At 39.2% G+C, this 16,463-nt stretch overlaps 2 protein-coding genes across 2 annotated transcripts; both read right to left on the bottom strand.

Annotated features, from left to right (window-relative positions):
- Window positions 1-4,346: 4,346 nt before the first annotated feature.
- LOC141802335 (mitochondrial fission regulator 2-like) lies at window positions 4,347-6,232 on the bottom strand. The gene is made up of 3 exons (XM_074685876.1): window positions 5,748-6,232; window positions 5,423-5,606; window positions 4,347-4,391 (listed from the first exon to the last, which is right to left on the bottom strand). The coding sequence occupies exons 1-3, from the start codon at window positions 6,230-6,232 to the stop codon at window positions 4,347-4,349; spliced, it is 714 nt and encodes a 237-aa protein (XP_074541977.1).
- Window positions 6,233-11,600: 5,368 nt separating this feature from the next.
- Window positions 11,601-16,397, bottom strand: LOC141802190 (mitochondrial fission regulator 2-like). Its single transcript, XM_074685677.1, has 8 exons — window positions 16,251-16,397; window positions 14,863-15,033; window positions 14,612-14,716; window positions 14,294-14,418; window positions 12,924-13,126; window positions 12,510-12,804; window positions 12,183-12,366; window positions 11,601-11,736 (listed from the first exon to the last, which is right to left on the bottom strand). Exons 2-8 carry the CDS (start codon window positions 14,932-14,934, stop codon window positions 11,692-11,694), a joined length of 1,029 nt encoding a protein of 342 aa, XP_074541778.1. The 5' UTR covers window positions 14,935-15,033; window positions 16,251-16,397; the 3' UTR covers window positions 11,601-11,691.
- Between the last annotated feature and the right edge of the window lie 66 nt (window positions 16,398-16,463).

Here is a 16,463-nt window from a genome sequence, read left to right as displayed (position 1 = left end):
CCAAATTTTGTCCAAGTATGGCTATTTCTCGTGTCCTCCTTCCTTTTGAAACTTGCTCCTCCTCTGCTCTGGCTGTGTGAACATCCTGACTGTGAAACAGACCTTGAGGCTCCAGCATGAAGGCTACTTGTCTGTTCTTCCTCTTGGTTTTCTCTCTGACAGATCAGCCTAGAAAGAAGAAAAGCCCGATCGATACTTTCAGCAAGAAGTTCAAAAAAAGAGGTACGTTATGTTTGTGCAAGTCGATTCGACCCCAGAGGTCTCTTTAACTGTCTGTTAATGAAATCTTTACCTAATAAAGTCTTTATAGTGTGTTAGAAGAAGTTCTAACAGAGAGCTGTCTGGTTTTAAGGAAGGACTAGCTCCCAAAAAGGACAATCAATAAGTAACACAGGATTTTGTCTGTTCTTAAAAGTATATCTATATGAACCCCCCAAACAGTTTTCACAATTAATCTGGAAAAAATAACAGTGAAGTTCTGTTTCTCATTATTACATAATACTGTTGCGTACTAATAAAAAGAGAATAAACAACATGTCCAGGTCTGACGCAACCTTCCAGCGCATGCGCTGATCGAAGGAGATGATTTTAAAGCGCGACATGGAGTATCTCGGTGTCGAGGTTGTAGTAAGTTTTAACACATTAGAATGAACATAACACAGCTGCATATATTTCTGGTCAAGAATACAGTTTGTGAAATATCTGTTTTTAGTTGGACATGGACCACCCAGCATGAACGCTTAAACCGAGTCAGTTTAGTTGTTGATAGTTAGCTTAGCAATGCTGCTAACGCTGATGTGCTCAGAAACCAAGTGTTAAATGCTGGCTTCCACCACTAAACGGTGGTAATAAAATTGAATTTCTGAGATTTTTTCAATGCATTTTTGCTGATATTGCAGATTTCTACCCAGTGTGTGGACAATGCTGAAGGATTTCCTGCTGTCATTGTGTATGACGATTGGACGACTCCAGTTTTGCAACCACGGGTATGAATCTTTTCATTTGTGTTTGTGTGCTGAGTCTTTACTTTGAAAGGCTGAGATCACATGTATCTCTACAGTGATATGTTAAGCTTTGTGAGGATTTGATAGATTTAATATAGTAATCGTGTTTATTTCAAACACTCAATTATTATATAGAAAAAATATTGCTTGCAACAATCCTTGAATCAGGACTTGCCACTGATCACAGAGGGATATGTCACCAAATGTGATATTCAGACTAAAGTTTTGCATCTTTGGACACTCTTGAGGACGAAGCATTTTGCATATCTCTGCTCTGATGAATACAGCTTACCATGTGTCATTGAGGTTCATTACCAACTACAATGCCCTACCACTGTGGGCTGTACTCCCAGGTTGGATGGCCATCTCTAGCAACCCATGGACTGACATGTTGTTAAACTTTTACATTTATAACATTTTTTTTACTTGGTCCTGCTATCTGAGTGTTTTTATTCCACAGAAAAGTGCTGGACAGTATTTTTTAATCTCCCAGGACCTTTTTGGGCTCACCATCTCAAAAGACCAGATATAAATTGGGAAAGGGGCTTTTGTGTCTTCAAATTTCTGATTGACCAGAATAAATGGAAGCTCAAAAAAGATGGTGTCATTCAACATTTTTAAAACAAGAATCTGAAGAGTATTCTTTCAGATATTGTTTTTAGCTCAACTGGTTACAAAACTGACTGAGTTTATCCCGTATTGAAAGTTTTAGCACTCATCATTTGTACTGTTGTTGCCTGTGTGTCTGTAACTCTGTGTTGTTTTGTTACTGACTGTCTTGGCTGAGTCTGAACGGTGGTTTAGACGACAGTGCTTGTTAAACTTTATTCCCTCTCTTGCATGGTCATGACGCTATGGTGCAGGCTGTCTCCACTGAGGAACAAGGCCTTTGCAGGTTAGTAGACAACTATTTGTAGTTTCCTCTGATGTATTTATGGAAATGTTAATTAATATTTCTACATATATTTTAAATAAGAAGTGGCTTTATAAGAGGAGCAGTAATGATATCTTAGGCCTCTTCAGTTGTGTATTATAGTATTTTCAGTAACAGTTGAACCAGCCTTAATGTTTTCCATCTCTACCATCTGGTGTTATTTCTGAGAGCAGTGATCATGGAGTAAAAGTAAGGATTGTTGTTTGGGAAATGGAAATGTAAGTGAAACTTTTTTCCCTGACGTATTTTTGTGTGCTGTTGTTGTGCTGTAGCTCTGTGCAACCTTTCATAGCCAGTGATGATGCTGATTATGATGCTGACGATGAGTGGAGTGAAGTGGACTGTGATTCTCTGGAGACTGACAGAGACAGGTACACTTTTCATGTATTGCTATTTACTGTGGTATGTAAGGCTCAATGAGACTCCAGATGAATGTATTTAATCCTTGTCTTCACATTATGAGTGGAATAAAGGAATCGCCCACCTGCTTCATTGCTGGACATAGCGTGTGTTCAGAGATGGTCTTCTTTTGGCATCAGGAAGGCATATTTTCTGGATATTTGGTCTTTTAGTGACCATTCTCTGAGATGATTGGGGGTGAATATCCTTGTAGATCAGCAGTTTGTCAAGTACTCAGACCAACAACCATGTCAAGTTCAAAGTGTCTTAAATCACCTTTCTTCATTTTGATGCTCAGATTCTCAGGAACATCCCAACCACAGGATGATGACTCTGAGATGGACTGGGCTCCAAGCAGGTAAAAAAATATATACACATATAAAGTCAAAAGTGTGTGTGATGTTCCAGTAGCAGCATTGTCAGCAGCTCTGTAGAGTAGATTAATAAGTAACTTCCCCTTTGAGCTGATTGCACTTGTGCATATTGCCACACTATTTTATTTTTCAATTCCAAGGCATTAGAGAACAGACTTAAAATAAAACTTACTTAAATACATAAGAGGTTATGAACTAAAATTGGCCGGTCTGAGTCATGAAACCCCAGGGCTGAAAATGAGTTCAACTCTGGCCCTGCTCGGAAGGTGTATCTAACAGGGGTGGTAGTAATACATTACAAATACTCAAGCAATTACGTAGATTTTTTTTTTTTTTTTTTTGAAACTTGTATCTTATGAGTATTTTTTTTTAAGTGTGTCATTTTACCCATACTGAAGTACAATTTACACCATGTAAAGTACTGTGCTACCTTTAAAATCACAAGTCGCAAGTCAAATCTGTATATCATAGCCAATAAGAAGACGGAGTCTGACATTTAAACGATGCAATACTGATGCCCAGTACCTTGCAGTTAGTATTGAACCAATTTCAGTACTTCTGTGTGTTTATGTGGAAATTGATATTAATCTGTTTAATAATAAAATTTCAAAGGTTTTTAATGTAACATATTTATTTCTTAATATATAAATTTGCAATGCTGTGTTAACATCCAGTATGGAAAATCACCTGCTCTTTCACTCTGTCACAGTCATAATGATGCATTTAAGGTACCAAAACATGGTACCGTTTGGTTTTACGTGGATTGGTCCTCAGTGCAACTGACAGAATTTGCCCAGTACCTTTAAAAGTACCTTATTCGGGACCCATCCCTACTGATCGCTGCATTTAGATGAATTCAAGACCAATCTTAAACCAGGTTTCCCAGCAAATGCATAAACTTTTAGCAGTTTGCAGTAAACAAATCAAATTTTAACACATTTACCAGAATATAAACTATAACTTACTGGTTTCTTATTGATTCTCCATGCAGTCCTGCAAAGACCCAACCTAGTTCAGACGAAGAGACCCTGATGGAGGTGGATTACCCTACCAAGGAAGACCAACAAGGCAAAGTCTGACTGTGAATGACCTTTGTTCTGAAGGTAGGTATTTACATGTGATACTTTAAAGGGTTGACCCTCTGATTGTGTAAGGATGAAAACAAAAACAAAAGACTCAATGAAAGAAGTTAAAATATTTTAATCAAATAAAATCTGACCACAGTTGCACAGAGTAGAGCCGTGTTAACCAGACAGCCTAAATCTGATTCATTTCACTTTGCTGAGGTCAGACTTTAGGCTTCATTAGAGACAGCTACAAGCAACAGTTTAAACATTCTTTAACAAGACATCACAAATGGTGCATAACACTGCAAAATAACTGTACCAAAACCCTTCTTTAGAGCAAAGACTGGGTTTAAAAGACTTACATTCAAGGCTGTAAACAAACAGAAAAAATGTTTTGTTCATGTAAAAAAAAAAGGAAAGGGAATAAAAGGACCAACGTCACAGAAAAGGAAAGTCAAAATTTTAGCTGCAGTGGAAATCTGTGTACGAGGCACGTCAGCGCGAGCTGCATCTGACTAACTGGATCATTTTTAACATTTTACAGGTGAAACGCTGCAGGGGGCCAAGATCACAGGTGGAGGTGACCCTGACTTCGTCTGTTGTTGAAGGGAAACTGAGGAAGAAATGGAGAGCCAAATTTCACTTGAGTTTTTGAACAAAAAGAAATCTGTTTAAATTAAAGAATAATGCGTTTACAGATGCACAAACACGTGGGCATATGTAAAATACAAAGACAAGCACACTCAATAAAGCTAACGAAGAGCTGGACAACCTGCTGCTCCCCCCTGAGCTGCTGCTGCTGACCCATCCCGCAATTTCAACCAAGGGAAAATACTGCTATGTATATATTTTTGTACCCGTTTTCCAGAGCCTGCGTTGACTCTAAATAAATGACCAAATCAACAACAACTGTCTCTCATTTCACTGTTCTTCCACTAAGAACTTTTCAGCAATCAGACCAAGCTGCCCAAGGAGGGCAGAATAGAGTTCATCCTGTTTTTGTTCTCTCTCACACATACTACCACTATGACTATTTACATATTATCATTTTATACCATATTATCAGAGCCAAATTACCACAGTTTTAAATGGATGTCTTATTGGCCGTCAGATGCAGCCGTCCCACTGTCTGCAGTCTCTGCTCCCATTCTAGCATCGCCCCACCCACAGTACCATCTGATTGGTTACAAGCAGAGCCATGGCTCAGGTAAATGCCAATCAGCAGCTAAAGCCAAAATCGGCCCAGCCGATAATTAATCTATCCCTACTTAAATCGGTAGCTTATGTTTTTTAAAAACAAAAGCTACCTCTTAATTCTATCAGGTGACAAAAAGAGAACTTGAAAAGTAAAACGCATCTTTCATCCAGTGACTCACGTGGTTTACATCAATCATTTCATTGAATTCCACTGATCTGCTTCACATCATTTTAATTACAGAGATTATTCTGTAATGAAAACCTGCAGCTGTCAAATGCAACAGTGTCGACTTTTGTTCCCCATTTAAAGGAGCTCAACTGAACTCTCTATGTAGGTTTTTTTTTTTTTTTGCCATACCCATGTAACTTTTCTCAATTGATTCAACCAAGTAAAAATATTAAAGAAGCAGATGTAGTGGAGTGCATTCATGCTTGAAAGAAACAAACCTTGTGTGTTTCTAGACTGCTGAATGGTGAGAGCTCCAATGAGTTCTCTTTGTCTGGTGAACAGTTAAGTCGTTGCTGAGCAAACTTTCTCTTCAGTGCTTTGGCGATAAGAGCAGCCGGGTCGCTGAGGGATGTAGGTCCTCCCTTACTGCGCCTCTTTCTGGACGGTGAGCCCCCCGGTGATCTGCAAGGAAGAGAAGAGATTAGGCTCCTTCAAGGAATAGCAGAAGGTCAGGATTCTTTATAAAAGAGGTAAAAAAATCAACAAGGATGGGTATTTTGGAATAACCCCACTGACATATGAATGGTTGTTTCTAAAGCTCACCTCTCCACTGTTCGTAATTTAACTTGATTCAAGTCTTTAAGAACATCCAGCATGGATGGCATCCCTTTGCCTTCATTCTGGGGTCTCAGCTGACTCTTATCCTTTTGATTTGTCCGGCGCTGATGGATCAGCTCTTGTACAGACATTGTCTCAGTGCCAGAGCTAAGACCGGGAGGAGGAGGAGGAGGAGGAGGAGGAGGAGGTGGAGGTGGAGGGGGAGGACCTGAGGCAGGAGCAGTAGTTACAATCATGGCTATCTGAGCTCGTAGTTTGAGCAGCTCACTGTCCAGGGCGCTGATCTTCTGCAGGGGGTCTGGATTAGCTGTAGGTCTCACACACTGGCGTCCTCTGTTAGCTTGATTCAGTCCTGGGTATTTCTTTGCTCCTTGATTTACAGTACTGAGCTTGTTTGGAGGTAAATGGGTCCTGTAGGGATGATTCAGGACTTCACTTCTCACTCGAACTTTTATTTTCCACCCAGTCATGCATTCTAGCGTCTTTGACATAGACTAAAAGTGTTTTTTAAAGGTAGGAAATTCCCCCAAATCTAAGAACATTTATAGTGTGTTTTAACACCTTTCTAACAGATGAAATGCCTGTAGATCCAGAGCAAAGTTCCTGTGGTTGAAAAACACCTTTTGAGAAAGTAAGTTCCAGGGTAATGGTTTTGAAAAACTGCAAATATACATTAAATTCACCAAACACTACACAAGACTGCTGCTGCAGACTAATGAATATATTTCTATTTTAATGCATTGATCTGTCTGTAACTAATGTAACTGCTAAAAGTGTCTATTTAAACAGTATTGATTATTTTCTTGACTGTCTTTCAGTAATACATTAATCTATCTGTAACTAACACTAGGATGATGAAGATTTAGATGGAGGCTCAAACAAAACAACTTCTACAAGTCTGTCTTGGTGAGTAACTGTGATAGAGGGACATGAGGCCTCTGAACATGAATCACAAGCTTTAACTGCTGAGCTAACAGCCAAGAGCTAACTTCAGTCTAGAGGAGACCCTGATATATTTAGCTGACTGTTGAGCTCAACTATTGACTAAGCTGTAGATTTGAAATATGATGTGTCTCTATCTCTTCCCGTGGAAATAAAGTGAAGCCAAAACACAGCAAAATTGATGTTCTGTCCTCTTGTTTCAGCCTCTGTTTGACATGCTTTGTTTTAGCTGCTGTCTCTTTGGGGCTCCCCGATCCACAAACCCTCTTCTGTCTGACTGACGAGCCCTTTGGAGGCCTTTTACGGGGTAGAGCCATGGGTAGACCTTTGTGTTTGAGGCCCATACCTCCAATGTGAAACAGTTAAGATTTGATCAGTTTGTTTTTTTACAACATGAAGATGTAGGGGTTTGAAAATTTCCACGTTAAGTACAAACATCCAGCATAGTTACTTAATATCAAAGATCAAAATATGGGAAAGCAGAATACCCCTCTTTAACTCTGGACCACTAGTGATTTTTGAGCACTTCTTACTTAAATGCTGGACCACACAGTTGAGCAGCAACCCAGAAGAGAAATATCAAGGCCTGAACTGTGCTGAAGTGTTTCTGTCTCATGTCTCTGTGTGTATATGTTTATCCCCAGACAGTTTACATTTTTATACCAACCCCCAGAAGTAAAGCATTCAGAAACTCTATTGCATTGGGCGTCACTTTCAACATCGCATTTCCTGGGTTAAATCCAAATTTTGTCCAAGTTTGGCTTTATCACACAACTACAAAAGGAAGTATTTAGCAGAGTGGTATGTGTCCTTTTTTCCTTTTGAAACTTGCTCCACCTCTGCTCTGTGTGTGTGAACATTCTGACTGTGAATCAGACCTTGGGGCTCCAGCATGAAGGCTACTTGTCTGTTCTTCCTCTTGGTTTTCTATCTGACAGATCAGCTTAGAAAGAAGAAAAGCCTGATCGATACTTTCAGCAAGAAGTTCAAAAAAAGAGGTACGTTATGTTTGTGCAAGTCAGTTTGACCCCAGGGTCTCTTTAACTGTCTGTTAATGAAATCTTTACCAAATAAAGTCTTTATAGTGTGTTAGCAGAAGTTCTAACAGAGAGCTGTTAGGTTTTAAGGAAGGACTAGCTCCCAAAAAGAACAATCAATAAGTAACATAGGATTTTGTCTGTTCTTTAAAGAATATCTATATGAACCCCCCAGTTTTCACAAATAATCTGGAAAAATAACAGAGAAGTTTTGTTTCTTCTTGTTCAAATAATACTGCTGCGTACTAATAAAAAGAGAAAAAACGACATGTTCAGGTCTGATGCAATCTTCCAGCGCATGTGCTGATCGAAGGGAAAGATTTTAAAGCGGGACATGGAGTATCTTGGTGTCGAGGTTGTAGAAAGTTTTAACATATTAGAATGAACATAACACAGCTGCATATATTTCTGGTCAATAATATAGTTTGTGAAATATCTGTTTTTTTTTGGGTTGGACATGGACCACCCAGCATGAACGCTTAAACCGAGTCAGTTTAGTTGTTGATAGTTAGCTTAGCAATGCTGCTAACGCTGATGGGCTAAGAAACCAAGCGTTAAAAGGGGGTTTCCACCTCTAAATGGTACAGTTTGGTGATAAAATTGAATTTCTGAGATTCTTTCAATGCATTTTTGCTGACGTTGCAGATTTCTACCCCATGTGTGGACAATGCTGAAGGATATTTTGCTGTCATTGTGTATGACGATTGGACGATTCCAGTTTTGCAATCATGGGTATGAATCTTTTCATTTGTGTTTGTGTGCTGAGTCTTTACTTTGAAAGGCTGAGATCACAAGTATCTCTACAGTGATATGTTAAGCTTTGTGAGGATTTGATAGATTTAATATAATAATCATTTTATTCCAAACACTCGATTATTGTTTAGAAAAATTATTGCTGGCAACAAGCCTTGAATCAGGACTTGCCCCTGATCACAGAGGGATATGTCACCAAATGTGAAATTCAGACTAAAGTTTTGCATCTTTGGACACTCTTGAGGACGAAGCATTTTGCATATCTCTGCTCTGATGAATACAGCTTACCATGTGTCATTGAGGTTCATTACCAACTACAATGCCCTACCACTGGGGGCTGAACTCCCAGGTTGGATAGCCATCTCTTGCAACCCATAGACTGACATGTTGGTAAACTTTTACTTTTATAACATTTTTTTTACTTGGTCCTGCTATCTGAGTGTTTTTATCCCACAGAAAAGTGCTGGACAGTATTTTTTGATCTCCCAGGACCTTTTTGGGCTCACCATCTTAAAATACTAGATATAATTTGGGAAAGGGGCTTTTGTGTCTTCAAATTTCTGATTAATCAGAATTAATGGAAGCTCAAACAAGATGGTGTCTTCAATATTTTTAAAACAAGAATATAAAGAGGATTCTTTAAGGTTTTGTTCTTAGCTCAACTGGTTACAAAACTGACTGAGTTTATCCCATATTGAAAGTTTTAGCACTCATCATTTGTACTGTTGTTGCCTGTGTGTCTGTAACTCTGTGTTGTTTTGTTACTGACTGTCTTGGCTGAGTTTGAACGGTGGTTTACATGACAGGGCATAACTTTATTTCCTCTCTTGCATGGTCATGATGCTATGGTGCAGGCTGTCTCCACTGATGAACAAGGCCTTTGCAGGTTAGTAGACAACTATTTGTAGTTTCCTCTGATGTATTTATAGAAATGTTAATTAATATTTCTACATATATTTTAAATAAGAAGTGGCTTTATAAGAGGAGCAGTAATGATATCTTAGGCCTCTTCAGTTGTGTATTATAGTACTCTCAGTAACAGTTGAACCAGCCTTAATGTTTTTCCTCACTACCATCTGGTGTTATCTCTGAGAGCAGTGATCATGGAGTAAAAGTAAGGATGGTTGTTTGGGAAATGGAAATGTAAGTGAAACTTTTTTCCCTGACGTATTTTTGTGTGCTGTTGTTGTGCTGTAGCTCTGTGCAACCTTTCATAGCCAGTGATAATGCTGATTATGATGCTGACGATGGGCGGAGTGAAGTGGACTGTGATCCTCTAGAGACTGACAGAGACAGGTACACTTTTCACTTTTTATTGCTATATACTGTGGTATGTAAGGCTCAATGAGGCTCCAGATGAAAGTATTTAATCCTTGTCTTCACAATCTGAGTGGAATAAAGGAATAGCCCACCTGCTTCAATGCTAGACATGTCGTGTGTTCAGAAATGGTCTTCTTTTGGCATCAGGAAGGCATATTTTTTGGATATTTGGTCTTTTAGTGACCATTCTCTGAGATGGTTGCGGTGAATATCCTTGTAGATCAGCAGTTTGTCAAGTACTCAGATCAACAACCATGTCAGTTCAAAGTGTCTGAAATCCCCTTTATTCATTCTGATGCTCAGATCCTCAGGAACATCCCAACCACAGGATGATGACTCTGAGATGGACTGGGCTCCAAGCAGGTAAAAAAATATATACACATATAAAGTCAAAAGTGTGTGTGATGTTCCAGTAGCAGCATTGTCAGCAGCTCTGTAGAGTCCTGTAGAGTACTAAGTAACTTCCCCCGTGAGCTGATTGCACTGATGCATAATGCCACACTATTTTATTTATCAATTCCAAGGTGTTTGAGAACAGACTTAAAAGAAAACTTATTTAAATATGTAAGAGGTTATGAACTAAAGTTGGCCGGTCTGAGCCATGAAACTCCAGGGCTGACTTTACAAATACTCAAGCTACTGTAATTACACAAGTCACCAGTCAAACCTTCCATCTGTATATCATAGCCAATAAGAAGACAGAGTTTGACATTTAAACGATGCAGTACCGATGCCGGTACCTTGCAGTCTGTATTGGTACCAATTTTCGGTACTTCTGTGTGTTTGTGTGATAAGCAATAATAATTTGTTTAATAATAAAATTTCAAAGTTTTTTAATGTAACATACTTATATCTTTATATATAAATTTGCAATGCTGTGTTAACATCCAGTATGGAAAATCACCTGCTCTTTCACTCTGTCACAGTCACAATGATGCATTTGAGGTACCAAAACGTGGTACCGTTTGGTTTTACGTGGATTGGTACTCAGTGCAACTGACAGAATTTGCTCAGTACCTTTAAAAGTACCTTATTCGGGACCCATCCCTACTGATCGCTGCATTTAGATGAATTCAAGACCAATCTTAAACCAGGTTTCCCGCCAAATGCATAAACTTTTAGCAGTTTGCAGTAAACAAATCAAATTTTAACACATTTACCAGAATATAAACTATAACTTACTGGTTTCTTATTGATTCTCCATGCAGTCCTGCAAAGACCCAACCTAATCCAGAAGAAGAGACCCTAATGGAGGTGGATTACCCTACCAGGGAAGACCAAAAAGAGATCCACTTCAAGGCAAAGTCTGACTGTGAATGACATTTGTTCTGAAGGTTGGTGTTACATGTGATACTTTAAAGAGTTGACCCTCTGATTGTGTAAGGATGAAAACAAAAACAAAAGACTCAATAAAAGAAGTTAAAATATTTTAATCAAATAAAATCTGACCACAGTTGCATAGAGTAGAGCCGTGTTAACCAGACAGCCTAAATCTGATTCATTTCACTTTGCTGAGGTCAGACTTTAGGCTTCATTAGAGACATTTAGGACAGCTACAAGCAACAGTTTAAACATTCTTTAACAAGATATCACAAATGGTGAATAACACTGCAAAATAACTGTACCAAAACCCTTCTTTAGAGCAAAGACTGGATTTAAAAGACTTACATTCAAAGCTGTAAACAAACAGAAAAATTTGTTTTGTTCATGTAAAAAAAAAAAAGGAAAGGGAATAAAAGGACCAACGTCAAAGAAAAGGAAAGTTAAAATTTTAGCTGCAGTGGAAATCTGTGTACGAGGCACGTCAGTGTGAGCTCCATCTGACTAACTGGATCATTTTTAACATTTTACAGGTGAAACGCTGCAGGGGGCCAAGATCACAGGTGGAGGTGACCCTGACTTCGTCTGTTGTTGAAGGGAAACTGTGGAAGAAATGGAGAGCCAAATTTCACTTGAGTTTTTGAACAAAAAAGAATCTGTATTATTTAAAGAATAATGCAGTCAGAGACATTCAAACAGGTGCGCATATACACAGTACAAAGACAAGCACACATATAGCAGATGGAGAGCTGGAAAACTACCACAAGGAACATCTCCCAGCGCCTTCTCTGTGAAGATGTAATCATCAGTGACAACCTGTTTTCACTGATCTGCTTTACATAATTTTGATTACAGAAATTATTATGTAATGAAAACCTGCAGCTGCCACAGTGTCAACTTTTGTTCCCCATTTCAAAGGAGCTCAACTGAACTCTCTATGTAAGATTTTTTTCCATATCCATGTAACTTTTCTCAATTGATTCAACCAAGTAAAAATATTAAAAGAAACAGACGTACTGGAGTGCATTCATGCTTGAAAGAAACAAACCTTGTGTGTTTCTGGACTGCTGAATGGTGAGAGCTCCAACGAATTCTCTTTGTCTGATGAACAGTTAAGTCGTTGCTGAGCAAACTTTCTCTTCAGTGCTTCGGCGATAAGAGCAGCCGGGTCGCTGAGGGATGTAGGTCCTCCCTTACTGCGCCTCTTTCTGGACGGTGTGCCCCCCGGTGATCTGCAAGGAAGAGAAGAGATTAGGCTCCTTCAAGGAATAGCAGAAGGTCAGAATAATTTATAAAAGCGGTAAAAAAAAATCAACAAGGATGCATATTTTGGAATAACCCCACTGACACATAAATGGTTGTTTCTAAAGCTCACCTCTCCACTGTTCGTAATTTAACTTGATTCAAGTCTTTAAGAACATCCAGCATGGATGGCATCCCTTTGATTTCATTCTGGGGCCTCAGCTGACTCTTATCCTTTTCATTCGTCCGGCGCTGATGGATCAGCTCTTGTACAGACAGTGTCTCAGTGCCAGAGCTAAGACCGGGAGGAGGAGGTGGAGGAGGAGGAGGGGGAGGGGGAGGAGGAAGAGCAGCACGGCAAGGTGTAGAGGTAAGGGCAGGCTGAGGGACAGGCGACATCAGAGGTGAACAGAGTGCATTATGGGACTCTGTGGAAGATAAAGAACATACAAAGTTAAAAACACTAACTTGTACAGTCAGGATAAGAATTTGAATGTTTAGCAGAATTTTTGTTCAGAAATTAAGAAGATCAACAAAGTTTGGTCACCTGAGGCAGGAGCAGTAGTTACAATCATGGCTATCTGAGCTCGTAGTTTGAGCAGCTCACTCTCCAGGGCGCTGATCTTCTGCAGGGGGTCTGGATCAGCTGTAGGTCTGACACACTGGCGTCCTCTGTTAGCTTGATTCAGTCCTGGGTATTTCTTTGCTCCTTGATTTACAGTACTGAGCTTGTTTGGAGGTAAATGGTTCCTGTAGGGATGATTCAGGACTTCACTTCTCATTCGAACTTTTATTTTCCACTCAGTCATGCATTCTAGCTTCTTTGACATAGACTTAAGATGTTTTTAAGAGCAGGAAATTCCCCCAAATCTAAGAACATTTATGGTGCGTTTTAACACCTTTCTAATAGATGAAATACCTGTAGATCCAGAGGAAAGTTCCTGTGGTTTAAAAACACCTTTTGAGAAAGTTAGTTCCTGGGTGATGGTTTTGTTGATTGAAAAGCCTCTCATTTACATTAATAAGCTGCTCCTTTATGCTGCAAAATACAAACAGCTGTGCACAGATACACACACAAACAGGGCAGAGGGGGAGAGATCTTTCTGGAACAGATCTGGTCTAACTCTGTGTCTTAAGATCAATACACTTATGTATCTTTATGACTATGACCGATCCTCTTAACATTACAGATTCAAAATTCACATAGCAGCTGTGCAGAGAGAGTAGCAGACAGCTGGCACCACACATATTTCTCTGAATCTGAAGTTATTTGACAATGACACAACTTACCTGCTGCCAACTTTCCAATAAAGTTTAGCAGAGACTCCAATAAAAAGCCGTTAAATTTGCAAAATAACTGTCTTGCACTAGTTCTCCTTTTATCACTGGATAGATTGCATAATCTTCAGGCTGGGGTGGAGATGCAGAGAGAAGAGCTGCAGGAACTTTTGGCACCAGTACTTTCTACATCTTGGCAAACACTAAACTTCACGTCTTTGCTGTTTTTGGAATCAAAAACATAAAATAAATATCCAGGGTGACAATAACAGGAGTCTTAAATGTCTAAGCTTCTCTAATAAGTATTTCTGACTAGCAACCCTGAAGATCTCTGTGCTCAAGAGAACACAGGCTATTACACACACTCCTTAACAATAACATTTTATCAAACTGACCAAAAGCTTTTGAATAAAAAACAGGAGGCATATGTTTGCTTTTTAGATAGCCATTACTCTTAACTTGCATTATTCAGAGAAATCGCAGATTGGATAAAGCAGGAAACAGGTCGTGAGCAGGAAGCAACATGGGGGACAGGAGTGGCAGATTTTAATTCGAACCTGGGTGGCCAGCTCAAGGAGGTGCGCGACCTAAACCGCTGGGCAATACCGGCACCTAAACCGTGTTTCTTCATGTTCATACCTCGTCTTTGCAAAGTTGTCCCCCTCGTCTTCATACACCCACAGGACATCAGCAAATGAGGGGATGGCAGGTGCGTTCACAATTGTATCATCATGGCCATGGGGCTGATAGGTGAATGTAGGGATCTTAGGAAGAAACACGCAAAGAGGATTATAAACAGACTTGCTTTGAATTTAAGCAAGCAAAAACCTGGATGGGTTCATATAGATATATGTAGCTCATGACATTAATCAATAGCTCTATAATCTCTCGTTAACTTGACAGAATTTGTGGGATAAGCTTTGGTTTGTCAGAAAACACATGCTGTGTTATAAATACCTGAAAGTGGACTCGTGGGATAGGATCCAGTGGAAGATTGGCCCCAATCATTCGGACGATGCTGCGATACTGGCCGCACAGCTGACTGTTCCATACGGGAACCAGCTAGACATTAAAAGTGATCCCTGTTATAATCACTTGATCTGGCCTTAAGAATTCATGAAAATGTTTTACAGAATGTGTGTGTGTTTGTGTTTGTGTGTGTGTGTGTGTGTGTGTGTGTGTGTGTGTGTGTGTGTGTGTGTGTTCACCATCTCTGGAGGCACTCCAAAATACTCCAGAACAAGACGCAGCACATCCACAATATCCTCTATTAAAGACATTGGAAGGACTTTTTCAATCACTCTCTGATGACCGCAGAGATGACAGATTCAGTGAGAGGCTGATGCAGAAAGGAAACCTCTACATGACAAACTCAACACCTGAGACAAAGACAGATGTACATTAAGACTCTGCATTTTACAAGAGGACAAATCAAGATCAGTGTTTGTTATGTTTAGTGCCTGTAATGGTGACTTTACATGAGGCATCTCCCCAAAACATGGATGAGATAGCTACAGATGATTATTATGGGATTTTAAAACTGATGTAGCAAAGAATAGGGTTTTTAAATACTACTCTTGGATTCACAAGATTTTCAGTAACAATGCTGAAATGAACATCTGGTTTGGATGTTAAGAAAGATGGTTGAGAAAAAAACAGATCCTGATCCAGAACAACTACCACCTACATTTGTTGTATGTGATCTGGATTACCCTGACAAGTCTTTATAATTTATATAACACAGTTTAAGATTTGTAAAGCTTTTGTTTTCTTTGCAAAAAGAAAAATTTTACTTTCACTTTGATTGTTAGGTCCCACGCGGTCCGGATAATAAAAATATTAATTTCCCAAGTAGAATAAAGGTTTCACAAATCTGAAAATATTTTAAAAACTTTTAAGACCCTCTAAAAGCTATTGCCCTGATCTACCAAGTCCAGGTGTGGTGGTTTTTGTCAATAATTCATTTCTATACCTTCTCCTTAATTAATCTGAAGCTGCAAATTAATGCTAAAATGTGCAATATCATACCAAAGTGTTTTTCTTTGCTATTCAGTTGCCTAGCTGTTGATTGAAACAATTATGGTCAAGCTTATCCTATAATAATAATAATTTTAAAAAATCAGCGTTCACCAGATGTTTACATTTTTTTGATAACTTACTAATAATGACAGTTTGTGGGGACCTCAACCTATTTAAAGACAGATAACTCAAAAAAGATACAACATTTTGCAAATAAAACTACTGTGCTTCAAATGGAAATTTATCAAAAAATACTCTTTTTGCTTCAGATTTAGAGTAGTGTCAACGTCCCTCGGGTCTTTTTCCAACTGCCACAGTTTCACCTGAAGGCATCACAAACCGATGCTTGAACAGGAAGTTCCCAGTACAACTGACTGTTAACACGACGAATGTACGATGTATAAATTATGGATAAAGTAGATATACAAAGGGATTTGATTTTGACCCCATAGATAACCTTGTCCCGAGCAGTGCAGGTAGCCCGCATCACGCCGCAGCGTGTCCCTCTGAGAAACTGCAGAGCTCATCAAAGTGAAAACTAGCGAGATACGCAGAAATACTAGTAGAAGTTACTCACCGTAAGCTCGCCTACTCCTTCATATCGTGCATTTAGAGCAACGTTTGTCCCGTAATATCACATATACAAATTTAAAACACCTTATCTAAAATAGAAATAAAAGAAACTAGTAGTTCTCCTGTGTACTAGTGCATCGAGGCGCTGCTGTAAGAATCAAATAAAGCAATAGCAGCTGATTGGGTGTTGGTAGAACGCTAGTATGAACAACCAATG

The sequence above is a fragment of the Halichoeres trimaculatus genome, unplaced genomic scaffold (assembly GCF_033239565.1).
Source record: "Halichoeres trimaculatus isolate MK-OKI-2021-1 unplaced genomic scaffold, fHalTri1.1 fHalTri1_scaffold_13, whole genome shotgun sequence".
NCBI lineage: Eukaryota > Metazoa > Chordata > Actinopteri > Labriformes > Labridae > Halichoeres > Halichoeres trimaculatus.
This window is presented reverse-complemented; position numbering and strand designations above follow the sequence as displayed.